At 39.9% G+C, this 16,867-nt stretch overlaps 1 protein-coding gene across 1 annotated transcript in view; it reads right to left on the bottom strand.

Annotated features, from left to right (window-relative positions):
• LOC101823445 (solute carrier family 7 member 13) overlaps positions 1-13,308 on the bottom strand; it is a 30,302-nt gene extending 16,994 nt beyond the window's left edge. Inside the window, exons 1-2 of the mRNA XM_005066810.4 lie at positions 12,624-13,308; positions 2,281-2,412 (exon numbers count right to left, since the gene is read on the bottom strand). Of these exons, the coding sequence (XP_005066867.1) occupies positions 2,281-2,412; positions 12,624-13,308 (817 nt within the window). The remainder of the gene's footprint in view (positions 1-2,280; positions 2,413-12,623) is intronic.
• Positions 13,309-16,867: the final 3,559 nt, after the last annotated feature.

Below are 16,867 nucleotides of genomic sequence, written 5' to 3'. Positions count from 1 at the left end.
AGAAACTACTATTATTGTAGGTTCCAATGTGCTTCAAATAAAATACAACATCATATTATTAAAATGTCATATTCCTTTGGGGAACTTTCACATATTTCTGTATGTTTGATTGATTTCTATATGAAAACATGCCTGCCTTCCACCCTTCGTAACTCATAAGGAGTGTATCTCTTTTGTTTGTAACCATCTCTGAAGTTATATAAGTCATGTACCCCATAAAGCTATATATATATATATATATATATATATATATATATATATAATTCACACCCTCATCCCAACTGAGTACTGTTGTTCATTGGTTCCTCTCAGTTTTGCATGAGAATGTAGAACTTTTTCCATCATTAACACATCATAACCATTTTCCTCTTAAGTGTCCATTAACAATATGACCTCCTAAAACACTCTGAATAGAGCCAGTGTGGGGCTCTGCAGGGAAAGGTGCTTGCTGTCACACCTAAAGATCTGACTTCCATCTCTGCAACTCACATGGTAGGAGAGAACCAACTCCTGAAAGTTGTCCTCTAACCTCCATATGTACAACAAGGCACACTTGCACACACAAAATATATAAAGAAATGCAACTTGGAATTTTTTAAACAAGACCCCAGAATAGTCTATTATATGGCCTTAGCTGAATTATTTATTTCAAACTTATTGCACATTTTGGTGATCTTTAATTTTGTGCTACCATGACTGATGATGACATGATGGCCTTCCCTGAATGTGTATTTTTCTATGTAGTTCTGATTATCTTCTCAACGTGAATGTCTAATGTAGTTCACATATTAAAATTTTAAGGTAATAATTCAGATTTTAAATCAAGTCTGAAGATTATAAGCCTGAAAAAGGCAGTGACAAAAAACAAATTACAAATAGCAGTTAGAAGCTTCCTGGGTTTTCCCCACAAACTCAAGATGTTGTGCTTCCTATAAAGTTGTTGCAATTGTTGTGATATGACAGAGATTTTACAATTCTTTCATAATCAATATAGCTAGAGCACAGGCAGTGACAACGAATGCCAGCTTTAGTGAACCATGGCCTCAATACTCAGTGACCAGTGGCCCTGGCCACAACCACAGCTGACATTATAAGTGAACCCTGACACACCTGAGGTAGTTAATGAATCAGTGCCTGCATTTGGTTTGTTCCCAGAGAAGATTGATTTTACATCATATCTCATGCCATGGGTACCTAGGCTTAATGAATCAACTCTGCTGTGGCACACTAACTGCCAGCCCTAATGTGGAGCACTTGAGGGAATTGCAACTGAGGCAGTTGGGGGAAGGGTGGTTATCCTAAACCTTCCCTGTGATTTGAAATCTCCCCAAGTAAACAAATGATCACGTTGAAAAACTTCAGAATCCTGAACACCCTGATTTTTCCATTGTGCGTTGTATACAATGTAATAAATTATCCTATGATACCTTACAAATAGAAAATACTTAAGAAATATAGTGCCGTATCAGTAAAGAGACAAGAAGAGTTGCTCAATACTGCTCGGTCCAAAGCAACTGGGTGACAGGTTTATCTCAGAAGCTAATCATTTTGAGGCAGGATGTTGGTGTGAGGAAACAGCTAGCCTTCCATTCTTCCTTGTTTTACATTTTCCCCAAATTTCCTTTCACCCCCTGTTGCTGCTGTTTCCCTTTAAATGACTGCCCATTTCTCCTTCAGAATTCCTTGTTCTCTTTTTTGAGAAGGGTCTCTCTAAACTAGATATCCTGTAGCCTCAATTTGCCAAGTGCTCTAGCAGGCTCTAAATTATAGGCACATATCATTACCTCTGGCATAGTCTTTGATTCTCTTTTCTTCAGTTGGAGCTTTAATCAAAATCTCAATACATTTAGTATCCTTTGCCAGCATAAAATTTGGGGTTATTTTACACAGTAATAGTATTAATTGTAGTCATCAACTGACCGTTAGTGTTTACCCATTCAGCTGTTAATGTCCTTTATTTCAAATGTTCCTGTCTTAGTGTCACTTAAGTTACTGAGAATCAAGTATTTTCAAGTATTAACAGATGTAACTACTGATTATATAGTATCATTATGCCTCAAATCATGCAAACATCAACAAACATTAACTATACATTTTCCACATTATCATTATTGAAATGAATCTCCCTTCTAGATCAAATCAAACTCTCACCACCCTGTTATTAGAACACCACGAATTGAGTCTCTAACAATGACCGGTGCACAGCCATCCTCGCTGGTGATGTTTAACCATACTGAAAGGACTGTATTTTATTTGCTGTTTTGCTATTTGTGTACAAACCTGAAGAGATAATTTCTCTTGGTGTCAGAACTGTCACATAGGATATGTTAGCCAGTAAATACACCGCAGTTATTAGAGGCAGCGCTGTAAATATGCATCGAGGAATTGTTTTGTTGGGTTTCTTCAGCTCCCCTATAATGCATAAAAAGAGCAACATCAGACTTGAGAAAATATTATTTCTTAAACTTATCTTTAAAATTGTGCATGTGTCAAGTATTGGACTTCATTCTTTCTATTCACTCTGCTACCACACGCACATCCACTCCGAAGCAAACTACTGCACATTGATCCATTTCTTATGACACAAGAGTCTGAACTCACACTTCCTGTTCCATTTGCAACCTTCCCCAATCTCCATGCTCCTTGAGTAGAAAATAGGCTCTGCATTTAAATACTAGGAATATAATGTTGAAAAAGAGGAGTTCCACATTAATCAATCACATAGACAAAAGTGAATATCATGAGTGTGGTAAGTGACTATATGAGCAGAAACACATGCTGTAAGGAAAGGTCATGTGATAGTGTGATGGACCCTTTTACTATTTCTGTGGAATTGGTAGCCTGGCCTTTTAAAAACATATCCTTCTGGCAGAGGGACCTGGAGGCAGAATAAAGCAGGCACCATCATCTCCCACCACTCTGACCTTGCCCCTCTACCTTCCAGTAGAGAGGCCTCTTGCAGTCCACCTCCCCCTCCTTGACTCCCCTGACCAGCAGCAACAGGATCCCTCCTGCCACCAAACCCTGAAGAAGGACCTGGAAGCAGAAGAAAGCATCTATCATCATCGACCACAATTCTTGGCTTGCCCTTCCACCTTCCAGGAGAGACAGAGAGAGAGAGAGAGAGAGAGAGAGAGAGAGAGAGAGAGAGAGAGAGAGAGAGAGAGAGAGGATAAAGCCTTGAACCCATACTCACCAGGAGAGGGAGAGACTCCCCCATATACCCATTGGAAGAAGAGATGGGAAGAAGACAGTATAAGAACACATCCAACAACAAGAAAAAACACCTATATGACCACCAGAGTCAACCGGACCATCCCAGCACAGATTAAACAGAAGAGAATGACATTAAAAATAACCTCAAGATAATGATAGAGGCCCTCAAAGACGATATGAGAAAATCCCTTTAAAAAATGGGATTATTAACAAACCAAAAAATGCAAGAAATCCACAAATCTCTTAAAGAAAGCAAGGAGAGCCAAAAAAATCAGATGTAGGAAACAATTCAAAGAGTTCAAGACCTGAAAACTAAAATAGAGACATTAAAAAAAACACACACACAAACTGAGGTAAGGCTGGAAATAGAAAAGCTGAATAAACAGTCAGGAACAACAGACGCAAGTATAACTAACAGAATACAAGAGATGAAATACAGAATCTCAGGTGCTGAAGATAAACTGGAGGAAATAGATTCATTGACAAAAGAAAGTCTTAAATCCAACAAATCCTTAACACAAAATATCCAGGAAGAAGAATAATAGGTATAGAAGAAAACAAAGACACCCAGCTCAATGGTGCAGAAAACATATTCAACAAAATCATAGAAGAAAACTTTCCCAACCTAAAGAAAGACATGCCTATGAAAGTACAAGAAGCTTACCGAACACCAAATAGACTGGACCAAAACAAAAAGTCCCCTCACACATAATAATCAAAACACCAAACATCAGAATAAAGAAAGAATATTAAGAGCAGCTAAGGAAAAAGGTCAAGTAACATATAAAGGCAAACCTATCAGAATTACACCTGACTTCTCCATGGAAACTCTGAAAGCAAGAAGGTCCTGGATAGATGTTCTACAAACATTAAGAAACCATAGATTCCAGCAAAACTCTCAATTACCATAGACAGAGAAAACAAGATATTCCATGACAAAACCAGACTTGCACAACATGTATCCACAAATGCAGTTCTACAGAAAGTTCTGGAAGGAAAACTGGAATCCAAGGAAGTTAACTACACTCACAATAACATGGGCAATAGATAATCTTACTTTACCAGAAGCCAGAAATAGGGGAAAAACTCACACACAGTACCACTACCAAAAAACGGATCCATAACAAACAAGAATCAACAATCAATGGTCATTAATATCCCTGAATATCAATGGTCTTAACTCACCTATAAAAAGACACAGGCTAACAGAATGGATACAAAGACAGAACCCATCTTCTGCTGCATACAAGAAACACACCTCAATTTCAAAGATAGACATTACCTCTGAGTTAAGGGTTGGGAAAAGATTTTCCAATCAAATGGACATAAGAAGCAAGTGGGTGTAGCTATCCTAATACCTAACAAAATAGACTTCAAACTAAGATTAATCAAAAGAGATGAAAAAGGTCATTTCATATTCATCATAGGAAAAATCCGTCAGGATGAAGTCTCAATTCTGAACATCTATGCCCCAAACACAAAGGCACCCACATTCATAAAAGAAACATAACTAGAACTCAAATCACACATTAAACCCCACATACTTATAGTGGAAGACTTCAACACCCTACTCTCACTACTGGACAGGTTCACCAGACAGAAACTTAACAAAGAAACAAAGGAACTAACAGAAGTTTTGACCAAATTGGGTTTAACAGGCATCTATAGAACATTCCATCCAAACACAAAAGAATATACCTTGTCCTCAGCGCTACATGGAATCTTCTCTAAAATTAACCACATACATGGCAACATAACAAACCTCAATAAGTACAAAAAATTTGAAATAATCCTCTGTATCTTAATGGACCACCATGGCTTAAAATTAGAATTCAACATCAACACAAATTGAAGAAACCCCACAAACTCATGGAAACTGAACAATGTTCAATTGCATCACTCCTGGGTAAAGGAAGAAATAAAGAAAGAAATCAAAGACTTCCTAGAAGTCAATGAAAATGAAGGCACTACATACCCAAACCTATGGGACACTCTGAGAGCAGTTCTAAGAGGAGAGTTCATAGCACTAAGTGCCCACATGAAGAAAATGGAGAATAGCCACACTAGAGAATTAACAGAACACCTGAAAGCTCTAGAACAAAGAGAAGCAAACTGACCCAGGAGGAGTACATGCCAGGAAATAATCAAATTGAGAGCTGAAATCAATAAAGTGAAACAAAGAAAACAATGCAAAGAATCAATGAAACAAAGAGTTGGTTCTTTGAGAAAATCAGCAAGATAGACAAATCTTTATCCAACCTAACTAAAAGACAAAGAGAGAACATGATAATTAAAATCAGAAATGAAAAGGACATAGCAACAGACATTGGGGATATCCAGAGAATCATCAGGTCATATTTTGAAAACCTGTACTCCACAAAATTTGAAAATTTAAAGGAAATGGAGTATTTTCTGGATAGATATCACTTACCAAAATTAAATCAAGAACAGAAAACAATTCAAATAGCTCTATAACCCTAAAGAAATAGAAGCAGCCATAAAAAGTCTTCCAGCCAAAAAAAAAGTCCAGGGACAGATGACTTCAGTGCAGAATTCTACCAGAAATTCAAGGAAGAGCTAATATCAATACTCTTCAAATTGTTCGGCACAATAGAAGCCGAAGGATCACTGCCAAACTCTTTTTATGAGGCTACAATTACGTTAATACCCAAACCACACAAAGATACAACCAAGATAGGGAACTACAGCTCAATCTCCTTCATGAACATTGATTCAAAAATACTCAATAAAATACTAGCAAAATGAATCCAAGAACACATCAGAAAAATCATCTACCATGATCAAGTAGGTTTCATCCCAGAGATGCAGAGATGGTTCAACATACAAAAATCCACCAATGTAATTCACCATATAAACAAATTGTAAAAGAAAAAACACATGATCATCTCATTGGATGCTGAAAAAGCCTTTGACAAAATCCAACACCCCTTCTTGATAAAGGTCTTGGAGAGATCAGGGATAACAGGAACATACCTAAACATAATAAAAGCAACTGAGCAGCCAACTTCAAAGTAAATGGAGAGAAACTCAAGGAGATTCCTCTAAAATCAGGAGCAAGACAAGGCTGTCCACTCTCTCCATACTGATCAATAATGTGCTTGAAGTTCTTGCTAGAGCAATAAGACAAAAAGCGGAGATCAAGGGGATACAAATTGGAAAGGAAGAAGTCAAACTTTCACTATTTGCAGATGATATGATAGTCTATGTAAGTGGCCCAAAGAATTCTACCAGGGAACTCCTACAATGGATAAACACCTTCAGCAACGTAGCAGGATACAAACTTAACTCAAAAAAAAAAAAGCAGTACCCCTACTATATATAGACAATAAAGGGTCCGAGAAAGAAATCAGAGAAACATCACCCTTTTCCAGAGCCACAAACAACATAAAATATCTTGGAGTCACTCTAACCAAGCAGGCGAAAGACCTGTATGACAAGAACTTTGAGTCTTTAAAGAAAGAAATTAAAGAAGATATGAGAAAATGGAAAGATCTCCCATGCTCTTGGACAGGTAGGATCAACATAGTAAAAATAGCAATCTTACCAAAAGCAATGTGCATATTCAATGCAATCCCTAACAAAATCCCAGCACAATTCTTCACAGACCTTGAAAGGACAATCCTCAACTTTATATGGAAAAACAAAAGACCCAGGATAGCTAAGACAACCTTACTATAGAGCTATAGTTCTGAAAACAGCTTGGTATTGGCACAAAATTAGACAGGGTCTAATTGAAGACCCTGATATTAACCCACACACCTTTGAACACCTGATCTTTGGCAAAGAAGCTAAAACTATACAATGGAGAAAAGAACCCATCTTCAACAAATGGTGCTGGCATAACTGGACACTGGCATGTAAAAGACTGCAGATAGATCCATACCTACCACCATGCACAAAACATAAATCCAACCACATTGAAACTCTTAGAAGAGAAAGTAGGAGGTACCCTTCAATGAATTGGTACAGGAGACCGCTTCCTGAACATAACACCAGTAGCACAGACACTGAGACCGACAATTAGTAAATGGCACCTCCTGAAACTGAGAAGCTTCTGTAAGGCAAAGGGCACAGTCAACAAGACAAAAATGAGAGCCCACAAAATGGGAAAAGATATTCACCAACCCTACATCTGGCAAAGGGTTGATCTCCAAAATTTACAAAGAACTCAAGAAGCAAGTCTCTAAATCACCAAAGAATCCTATTGAAAAGTGGGTTACAGAACTAGAGAATTCTCAATTGAGGAATCTAAAATGGCTGGGAGACATCTGAAAAAGTGCTCAACATCCTTAGCCATCAGGGAAATGCAAATCAAAACAACTCTGAGAAACCATCTCACTCCCCTCAGAATGGCTAAAATCCAAAACACCAATGACAGTTTATGCTGGTGAGGATGTAGAGAAAGGAGTACACTCCTCCACTGCTGGTGGGAGTGCCAACTTGTCCAGCCACTTTGGAGATCGGTATGGAGACTCCTCAGGAAAATGGGAATCAGTCTACTCCACTCTCAGGCATATACCCAAAAGATGTACATTCATACAACAAGGACATCTGCTCAACTATATTCATAGCAGCAGTATTTGTAACAGCCAGAACCTGGAAGCAACCTAGATGCCCCTCAACTGAAGAGTGGATAGAGAAAATGTGGTACATCTACTCAGTGGAAAAAATAACGGAATCTTGAAATCTGTGGCAAATGAATGGCACTAGAAGAAAACATCCTGAGTGAGGTAATCCTGCCACAAAAAGACAAACATGGTATATACTCACTCATATATGGATTTTAAACATGGAGCAGGGGATTGTCGGCCTACAATCCCACCTCCAGAGAGTCTGGGAAACAGGGAGAACCCTAAGAGAGATATGCATGGTAACCCGGAGAAGAGGAATGAGATGAGATCTCCTGACAATATTGGGAGCATGGGAGAGGGTGGGGAAGAGGGGAGAGGAAGATGGGAGAAAGATAGGGGGAGAAGAGGAGGAGAGAGGAGGACATGGGGGAGCAAGATGGTTAAGTCAGGGTAAGAATTGAGGAGAGCTGGATGACAGATAACATAATAGAGGGTGCCATTATAGGTTCGAAGAGAGATCTGGCACTAATGAGATTTTCAGAGATCTATAAGAATGACACTAACTAGCAATGAGGCTACCTTTAATGCCCTCCCCTGGTAATGAGATTGATGACTACCTTATATGCCATCCTAGAACCTTCATACAGGGGCTGACGGAAGCAGAGGCAGACACCCACAGCTAAAAACCCGAACTGAACTCCTGGAATCCAGTTGCAAAGAGGGGTGACAAGCAAAGGAATCAAGACCTGACTAGTGAAACCCACAGAGGCAGCTGACCTAAACAAGGGGGAATGCATGGACTCCAGAATGATGACTGAGAGGCCAGCATGAGACTGATCCGGACCACCCTGAACCTGGGTTTCAGAGAGGAGGCCTCAACAATCTATGTGGCCTCGAATAGTGGGTCAGTATTTATCCCTGGCACACAAATGGACTTTGGGAGCGCACGCCACATGTAGAGAGGCTCTCTCAGCCTGGACACATGGGGGAAGGCCTAGGCCCTGCCCGGGATAATATAACAGAATTTGAAAATTCCCCATGGAAGGCCTTACCCTCCCTGGGGAGCAGAGGGAGGATGGACTGGGGTAATGGGGGATGGGGGAGGGGGAGAAGGGGAGGGAGAGGGAGCTGGGAGTAACATGTGTAAAAAGTTAAATAAAAATTATTATAATATTAAAAAATCATATCCTTCTCCTTTTTGCTGAAGTCCCAGTTCTTTTGTGTGAAGTGTTAAGTATGCCTTAGCTGTCAACTTGGCCGCTGCTCCTCCTTCAAAACTAAGCCAAACCATTACCTCTGAGAAAGTAAGAGAGGAAACTCCCTGCCCAGCAAGACCATCTCATGAATATGTTCTTAAGGCAAGTACTGAAAAAGATTAAAGAGTCAGTTTTCCTCTCTGTTTTTACATGATTTTCAAATGATTAAACTATCATTGTATTAAAAAAGAAAAAGCAAACAAACAGGCAACATTGGAGATGTGACTCACTAATCAAGTGTCTGGCATGGAGCTATAACAGATAGGAACTGATGAAGCATAAAAGGAGTAAAGACTTAACAGAGATCTAATTGTAACCCTTTCTGCCACTAACTGCTTCTGGGCTTTGGCAGCTATGGCTATTGGGGTTTCATATTTTTTAGCTCTATACTGGAAGTATCCTAGTCACTGTTCTTTGCTATAAAGTATTACCTTGACCAGGGAAAGTCTCCCAAAGAAAAGCATTTAAGTGGGGGCTTCCTTACAGTTTGAAAGGATTTATTTCTTATCATCAAGTCAGGGAGTATAGTGACATATAGACAGGCATGGTGCTGGAGCAGTCTCTGAGAGCTTTACATCCTGATCCACAAGGAGTGAGAGACGGAAAGGGAGAGGGACAAGGTGAGGGAGAGGAACAGGGAGAGGGCAAGAAGACCGGACATAGCATGGGCTTCTGAAACCTCAAAGCCAACCTAGATATACTTCCTCAAACAAGACCACACCTTCCTACCATTCTAATCCTTTCATTTGGTTCCAATTACTGGTGAGCATTCAAATATATGAACCTATGGGGACCATTCTTATTCAGCCACCACAGGAAGAAATTATGAGACAACCTATTTGCACTCCCAGGTCCTTTAAAATAAATGGTATTGTTAGGATAGATTATATCTTAGTGGTACAACACTTGCCTAACATATGCAAGAACAATATTTAATGCCCAGCCCTGCTCACAGGCTATTGTTAATACCTATGGTTATTAGTTAAATTTTTGGGACAAGAAAGAGGGCAGTTATTTAAATTAGCTACACTTTCTCCTGGGCCTTCTACTTATTCTCGTTACATATTTGGTTTGTAGAAAGGTGACAGAGATTAGAATTTAATTTTTAAGAGGATAGTTTGTAATAACATCCAGACAGGCAGTGAGTGTCCTTGGGCCTTGATAACGAAAGACAAGTTGTTCTGACATTATTTATCAGATGCTGATAAATCACATTTGTAAGTAAAAGTGCTATTTAGAAGTCTTACATTTTATTTAGTAAATTAACGACTGTAGCACACTTTGAAAGAGAGTCAAATTGTAACTACTAACTTAGAGGCACATGAGTTTTGGTTTGGTTTGCTTTTGCTTTTGAGACTGTCTGAACCCATTATGAAGCCAAACTGACTTTGACCTCCTGGTCCTCCTCTTCCACCTTCCAAGTGATAGGATTAGAGGCATGAGACACCTCACCTAGCTTTACGGAGTGCAGGGACAGGACATACTGAGAGTTCCACAGCGTTTTGTTTACCATCAGCTGTTTGAGAGGCAGTCTATATTACATTACAGATCATCAAATGTTACAAATCTTTCTTAAGCAGATATAATTACATGATAATGAAGCATCTTCAGCACCAGAACAAGATAAAATTTGTTTGAAATACCTCTCATCTGAGACATGTGTGTACTGTACTCTCACGTGCATGCATGTGTGTGTGCACACACACACACAATGACTCACTCACCAAGCGAGAGAGACTCACTTTAAGTCAAACTTCAGGAGCACTATCCCAGGCTTCTTTTCTTAGCTCCTTGCTTTTTAGCCCAGTGTATACTAACATTTATCTACAAAGCTCATCAGTATCTCACTTAACCAAGGAAGCACCTCCTGACCTCTTGTCAGGACCCTCAACTTACAGAACATTTAACTTTGTGAGTAGAGCCCTCTTTGGGGAAGACATGAGAACTCACCTTTATGAATGTTTAAACTTGTTCTGCTTTCTCGCTGCATCTACTTTTCCTACCTACTGCCGGAAAACTGACCCGTGCCACCGTCCACCCCCAATTTTATATTCTTCATCTGAGTTCTTGCCTTAACATGCTCATCCATCCTCAAGGCCATAACCGTCAAATGAAAGCAGTTTTATGACCACCCAGGATTTCCTGCAGTGCATTACACAAGCCCTTTGCTTCTGGTTTTCATTCCTATTTCCCTATGGTTGGGAATGATCTATTGTATTCAAATTGCTAGTCTGTTGTAGTTAGTAGCAATGAAAACTGATCTTGTCTTCCACCGAATTTACACAGTAATAGCATTGTCTCTTTATGGCCAGTATTAAATACCATATATAATTATTTGTTTTTAAGACAAAGGAGCATACTGATCTTAAGACATGATAACTATTTTCCAGATTGAAAGACAAAGTGTGGGTAGGAGAAAATACTTGCTATGATCAGGAAGCAGGAAGCAAATCTATGAAATTAAACGGAGGTTTTAGTCAAGACTCAAGTCCATTCATAGTTAACCTAAAAAAGAGAGAGGGTAAAGTAACATTTAAGTTGAGGGGGGGGTGACAGAACTGAATGTGAAGAGATCCTGGCGCCAAGAAGGGAAGACTGCAGAGTTCAAGGAGCCGGGTCAACTTTGCAAATGAAAGGAGAAGGAGCAGTTATTGAAGGGGAAGGTATTAAATCTTGCCTGAGAGCCATCAAGACAGCTTGGATTCTCTTGTGTTTAAAAACCCTAAAAAGCCCAGTGAAAGTACATTCAAAGTCCAGGCCCTGGTGTTCTGCTCTGAGTAAACAAGGAAGTGATCCCCCACAAGACATTGGCTACAGCAGCCCGGCACTTCCATGGTAAACATGAGGTCTTGAAGCTGCAGAGCTGGTCCATTTCATGTGTCCAGGAGGACCAGGCTGAGGGCTGAGGAGAAGAAAGCCTCTCAGGCTCCTGTGACCACCGGTACAGGTAATAATCCTAAACATTTTGTTTTGTTTGGGGCCTGTATTAAGAATCAAACCCTGGACCTCAAGCATGCTAGGCAAATGCTTTACTACTGAGCAATGGCCCCATCCCATCTCCCAATTGATTTATCATGTGAACCTTCAATAATACATTCATGCATGACAGCAGAAAATGTAATAGAAATAGAAAATATGATTCCAAAATAAATAAACGGAACTAGTGATAACCCTACGCTGTATCGCACTCACAGCACCAATACAGTCTGGTTTAACATCATTCCTGGATCCACAGTTTCACAGGAGGGAATTGTTTCCACAATCTGAGCATTCATGCATTAACGGAAAGAAAACTACATTAATCAGGGGCGTCTTATACTTCGGGCCCCAGGGGGGAAAGGATGGAAAGGAGATGTTTTTTGATTGTTTGTTTTCATAGAGGTTTGAGATAGCTTGAATGTGGAGAAGAATTAAAAGTAGGATGATTTAAGAAGTCAAAGTTGAAGATCATTGAATTGTTTATTTAATCTGATAGTTAATACACAGTGAAAGATGCTCATTTCATTCATGCACTATATCAACCATGACGTGATTTTTCCCCCAGAAGATCGATAATTACCTGCTACATATGTAAAGCATCCCCCGCCGGAAAACGCAAAGTATCCTTGGAAGACAGCTTCTATAATCTGAGAGATCTCTGGAAACTCGGCATCAAAAGCATTCTCAAGTCTTCTCACATTCTCCTTTTTCCCTCTCACCAGCATGAACACCCCACAGAGGGAAATGAAGCCGAGTATGCCCATCTTCAGCACTGTGCTCACTGTCTGAAGCCATGACAGCTCTTTCACACCACGAGAATTCAGAATCCCCACAATCCACAGCGCCGCCAGGGCCAGACATTTTTTTGGTAGATTCGGGGCAGAGCAGCTGGGATAGAAAGGCTGAATGCCATACTCAGCGAGTAGCAGAGCTTGACTAGCAACTACACCTGCGCTCGTAAACAAGGATGTCCAAAGTCTCAGGAATGCAATCGACGAACCAAAGCATCTCTTGATAAAATAGTAGTGAGCCCCACTGTATGGGAAGGCTATCCCTATCTCTGCAAAGCAGAGAGAACTGGTCATGGATAGCACAGCACAGGCAGCCCAAATACACAAGGAGACTCCCACATTCATGCAAGAGTACTCAAGCACCCCCTTAGGGGACACAAAAATTCCTGCACCAATTATATTAATAATTAAAAAATTGACCCCCCAGAAATATCCAAGCTCTCTCTTAAGCTGTATTTTCTTCTCTGAATCCATTGCCACTGAGAGAAATGTACATTTACTAAGGTACAGTTTGTGAATGTTTCTGCCTATAGGCTCACGGATGCTCTGAAATATAATTGCTCTGTCTTTTTTGTTCCGCTTCCATTAAATATAGGTCTATTTTCAATAATTAACAAAGTAACTGTGACACATTTCAGTACAACAAAAAAGATTACCTGTAAGGGTATAGTTTGATCCTTCTTTTAATAATTGTCAGAATAAGGAACTCAATCAAAAAGGAGCTTTAAAGAAGCCAAAGTTTTGGAAATAGGAATAAAAATCTTTCTTATTAAAGCTACAAAAAAAACTTGACTATGTTGGGTCCATCACATCCTAGGACAAAAAAAAAACCTGTGAAGATTAAGTGAGCAACTTAAAAGTCACAAAGGGAAGATATGAGGCAGAAGAAATTTCAAAGCTGAGAAACCACCAGGTTTTTCTTGGGCATTGGTCCTGTCTGTGACTGGGTCTTGCTGTATGTATGCCAGGTATAAGCTTACAGCATGCCTCCTGCTGCTGCCGCTATATTACTGGAGTTACCAGCATACAACACCATATCCAGATTGCAGGACAGGAGATTAAGAAAAAAAACAGAAAGGAAGTACATTGGAGAACACAGAGCCTTTTCAGTGAGGCAAAACGTAAAGTGCCAATAATCTCAGCTCCTTGCAAGACTGACACACAAGGATCACTTCAGAAGAGTTCAAGGCACAGCACTCCTAGCTTCCAGGGGTATGGCTCAAGAACTAATGAGTACAATGTGGCACCACTGGGTGCTCAGAAACATAGAAATGAGAAATCCTTGGTGGTGTTCCCACAGTGATAATTCTGTTGTGTATACAGTTTAAGAGTTTGGGGAACATGAACACCCCCATCTAGCCTACTTTGGGAACCAGGGCAAAGTGGAGCCTCTACAAAAGCCTTGCTGGATCAATACTTTGCCAAAATGTGAGGTCAGATACTCCACAAATAGCCTCCACTATATGATGGCTAGTTGAATCAAGAAACGCAACACAGTTCCACTAGAAAAATGTCTAATGGAGCTATGCAAACAGGACAGTATGCCCTGGAGGTGAGACATGAGTCAAGGAAATTGTTCTCCAGGTTTAAGTCTTAATGTTTTCTCTGTTGGGATTTAAGCACACCTGATGCCAGTTCCTCTTTGTGGTTGCCTACTGTCCCCCTTTGATTGGATATATCTGCCCCATGCCTGTCCCAATACTGCATTCTGGAAGTAGATGGGTTTTTTAAAATAGTTTCAAAACAAGAGTGAATTTGTTCCAAAAGGTTCGTTCATGCCTTGACTCTGCTCCATATTCAATTCATGTGATCAATCTTTTGAGTTGATGATAGCATAGGTTTATAGTTTGAGTCTATTGGAATTGATTTTTTTTTTTTTTTTGGTTTTACGAGATAGGGTTTCTCTGTTTTGGAGGCTGTCGGTCCAGCCTGGCCTCGAACTCACAGAGATCCGCCTGCCTCTGCCTCCTGAGTGCTGGGATTAAAGGCATGCGCCACCAACGCCAGGCTTGGAATTGAATTTTAACTTGTTTAACTAGGACACATATTTGAGGCAGAATGCTATGGTTTGAATGAAACCTTTAAAATCATGTCTAGAAAATGAATTCCATAATTGCAGGTCAATGGTATCGGAGAGCAGCATTGGAAGTTAAGGTTAGGTGAGATCATGAAGGAGGTGGCCCATAACAGCCTTAGCGGCTTCATAAGAAGAGAAAGCAACACCCAAGAGAGCCGCTTTGTTTTTCTTACCAGCTATGATACAGTGAGAGCACCCTCAGTCAATGCTGAGCAGACACCGGAACTGTGTTCTTAGACTGCTCACCATCCAGAACTAAGAAATTCTCATAAATGATTTAACAAAGAAAGATTGAACTCTACTACAGATGGAGATTGAAAATTAAACACCTTCATTTAGAGCTTGGAGGAATTTTGCCCTGGCCCCTATGAGTCCATTCATTTCCTCTACAAATCATTTACTACCCTTGTAAAATTTGCCCACAGCTTCCACAGCTCCATCTTTCTTATGTAAGAGTCAACCATCTGGGCCTTCTCTATGTTTCATATTTTCCATGGCCCCTCTATACATGTGAATGTTAATAAATCCATTTGGTGTCTCTCCTTTTAATTCATCTATTGTGCATTTTATTTCAACAATTTTAAGATTAAAACTTTCACTAGAGGAGAGAAATATAACCATTGCCATACCCATGTCCTCCTTCCTCCTTCCCTTCTTCCCTCCTTTCTAGTCTTTCCTTGTTTTTGTTTGTATTTTGTACTGGTGCTGGGGATAGAGCCTAGGGTTTTGCGCATACTAAGTGCCCTTTGCACCCCTGAGCTCTTCTTCAGACCCTGTCTATATGAATAAGGAAAGAACCATTCCACATGAGAAGATCTGACAAGGAAACCTGGGAGTTTGTTTATACACTTTAATAATTTACAGATTGAGGCCAAGGTTTACTTTTTATAAAAATTGTTTTAAATTAGGCATCTTTCCACTATCTTGCCTTGAACTTTGGAATCTAGTTAAACAATGTGCACTTAGATTTTTCAGACATTCACAAGAAAAGAAACATTGTTTAACTGCATTCCTTCAAGCTTTTTGCTAGAACCAGATTAAGAAAAAAATGTTCTCATTTGTTTCTCTTATTTGCATACCATCTTGGTATACCACCTTGTGGAGGAAAACACTGTAAGTTTACTTTTATTTTCCAGAAAAAGCTGTTTCTTTTATTCAAGTAACTGCAAATAGGAAACTGGAGGGGGGGGCTGAGGCCCAGATGGAACCAATACTGTCTACCCCTCCCCCACAGAACAAGGAGAGAAGGTGATGCTGCACCCTTTTCCCATAAAAGTGCCCCCTCCGTACTCTGCTGCAGTATCCAAGGGGCAGGGCCCCATTCTCCCTGGTGTGGGGTGGCTGGTAACCCACCTGCTGCACAGCAGGCCCCTTCTAGAATGTCTTGCGGAGGAGAATGCAGGCAGAAGTGAAGGATGAACTTTTGGCACTGGTAGCAGCAGCAGTGATAGGTGTCTAAGAATGAACACTGAAGAAAAAAACAACACAACTGTCCAGTGGTAGCTTCTGAAAAAAGAAAAGATAGAACCAGAATCTTGTGGGGCAGGAAGGAACAAAAGGAGGGGTCGAGGCTAGCTCCTTAGTGCCCCTATAAAGGAAGAGAAACAACCTAGAGTGGGAGTGGGGAGGTGAGTCTGAAAAACAAGGTGGAATTAAGTAACGGTAATCATTTTTCCTAATCCCATCAGTTTAAAATATTTATTACATACCACATTATGTTACTCATCTCCACCTTATTTTTCAGACACTGGTGGAGACATAGAATTCAGTTGGTGATAGACATAATATTAAAATACAAAATGCTTTATCCATATGAATAGAAAATATGGGTAAATAATAAAATATTATCTGTATTTTGTATGATTGATTTTTTTCAGTTTTTTGAGACAGGATTTCTCTGTGTAATAGCCTTGGCTGTCCTTGAACTCACTTAGTAGGCCAGACTGGCCTCAAACT

The sequence above is a fragment of the Mesocricetus auratus genome, unplaced genomic scaffold (genome assembly GCF_017639785.1).
Source record: "Mesocricetus auratus isolate SY011 unplaced genomic scaffold, BCM_Maur_2.0 Super-Scaffold_6730, whole genome shotgun sequence".
Classification (NCBI taxonomy): Eukaryota; Metazoa; Chordata; class Mammalia; order Rodentia; family Cricetidae; genus Mesocricetus; species Mesocricetus auratus.
This window is presented reverse-complemented; position numbering and strand designations above follow the sequence as displayed.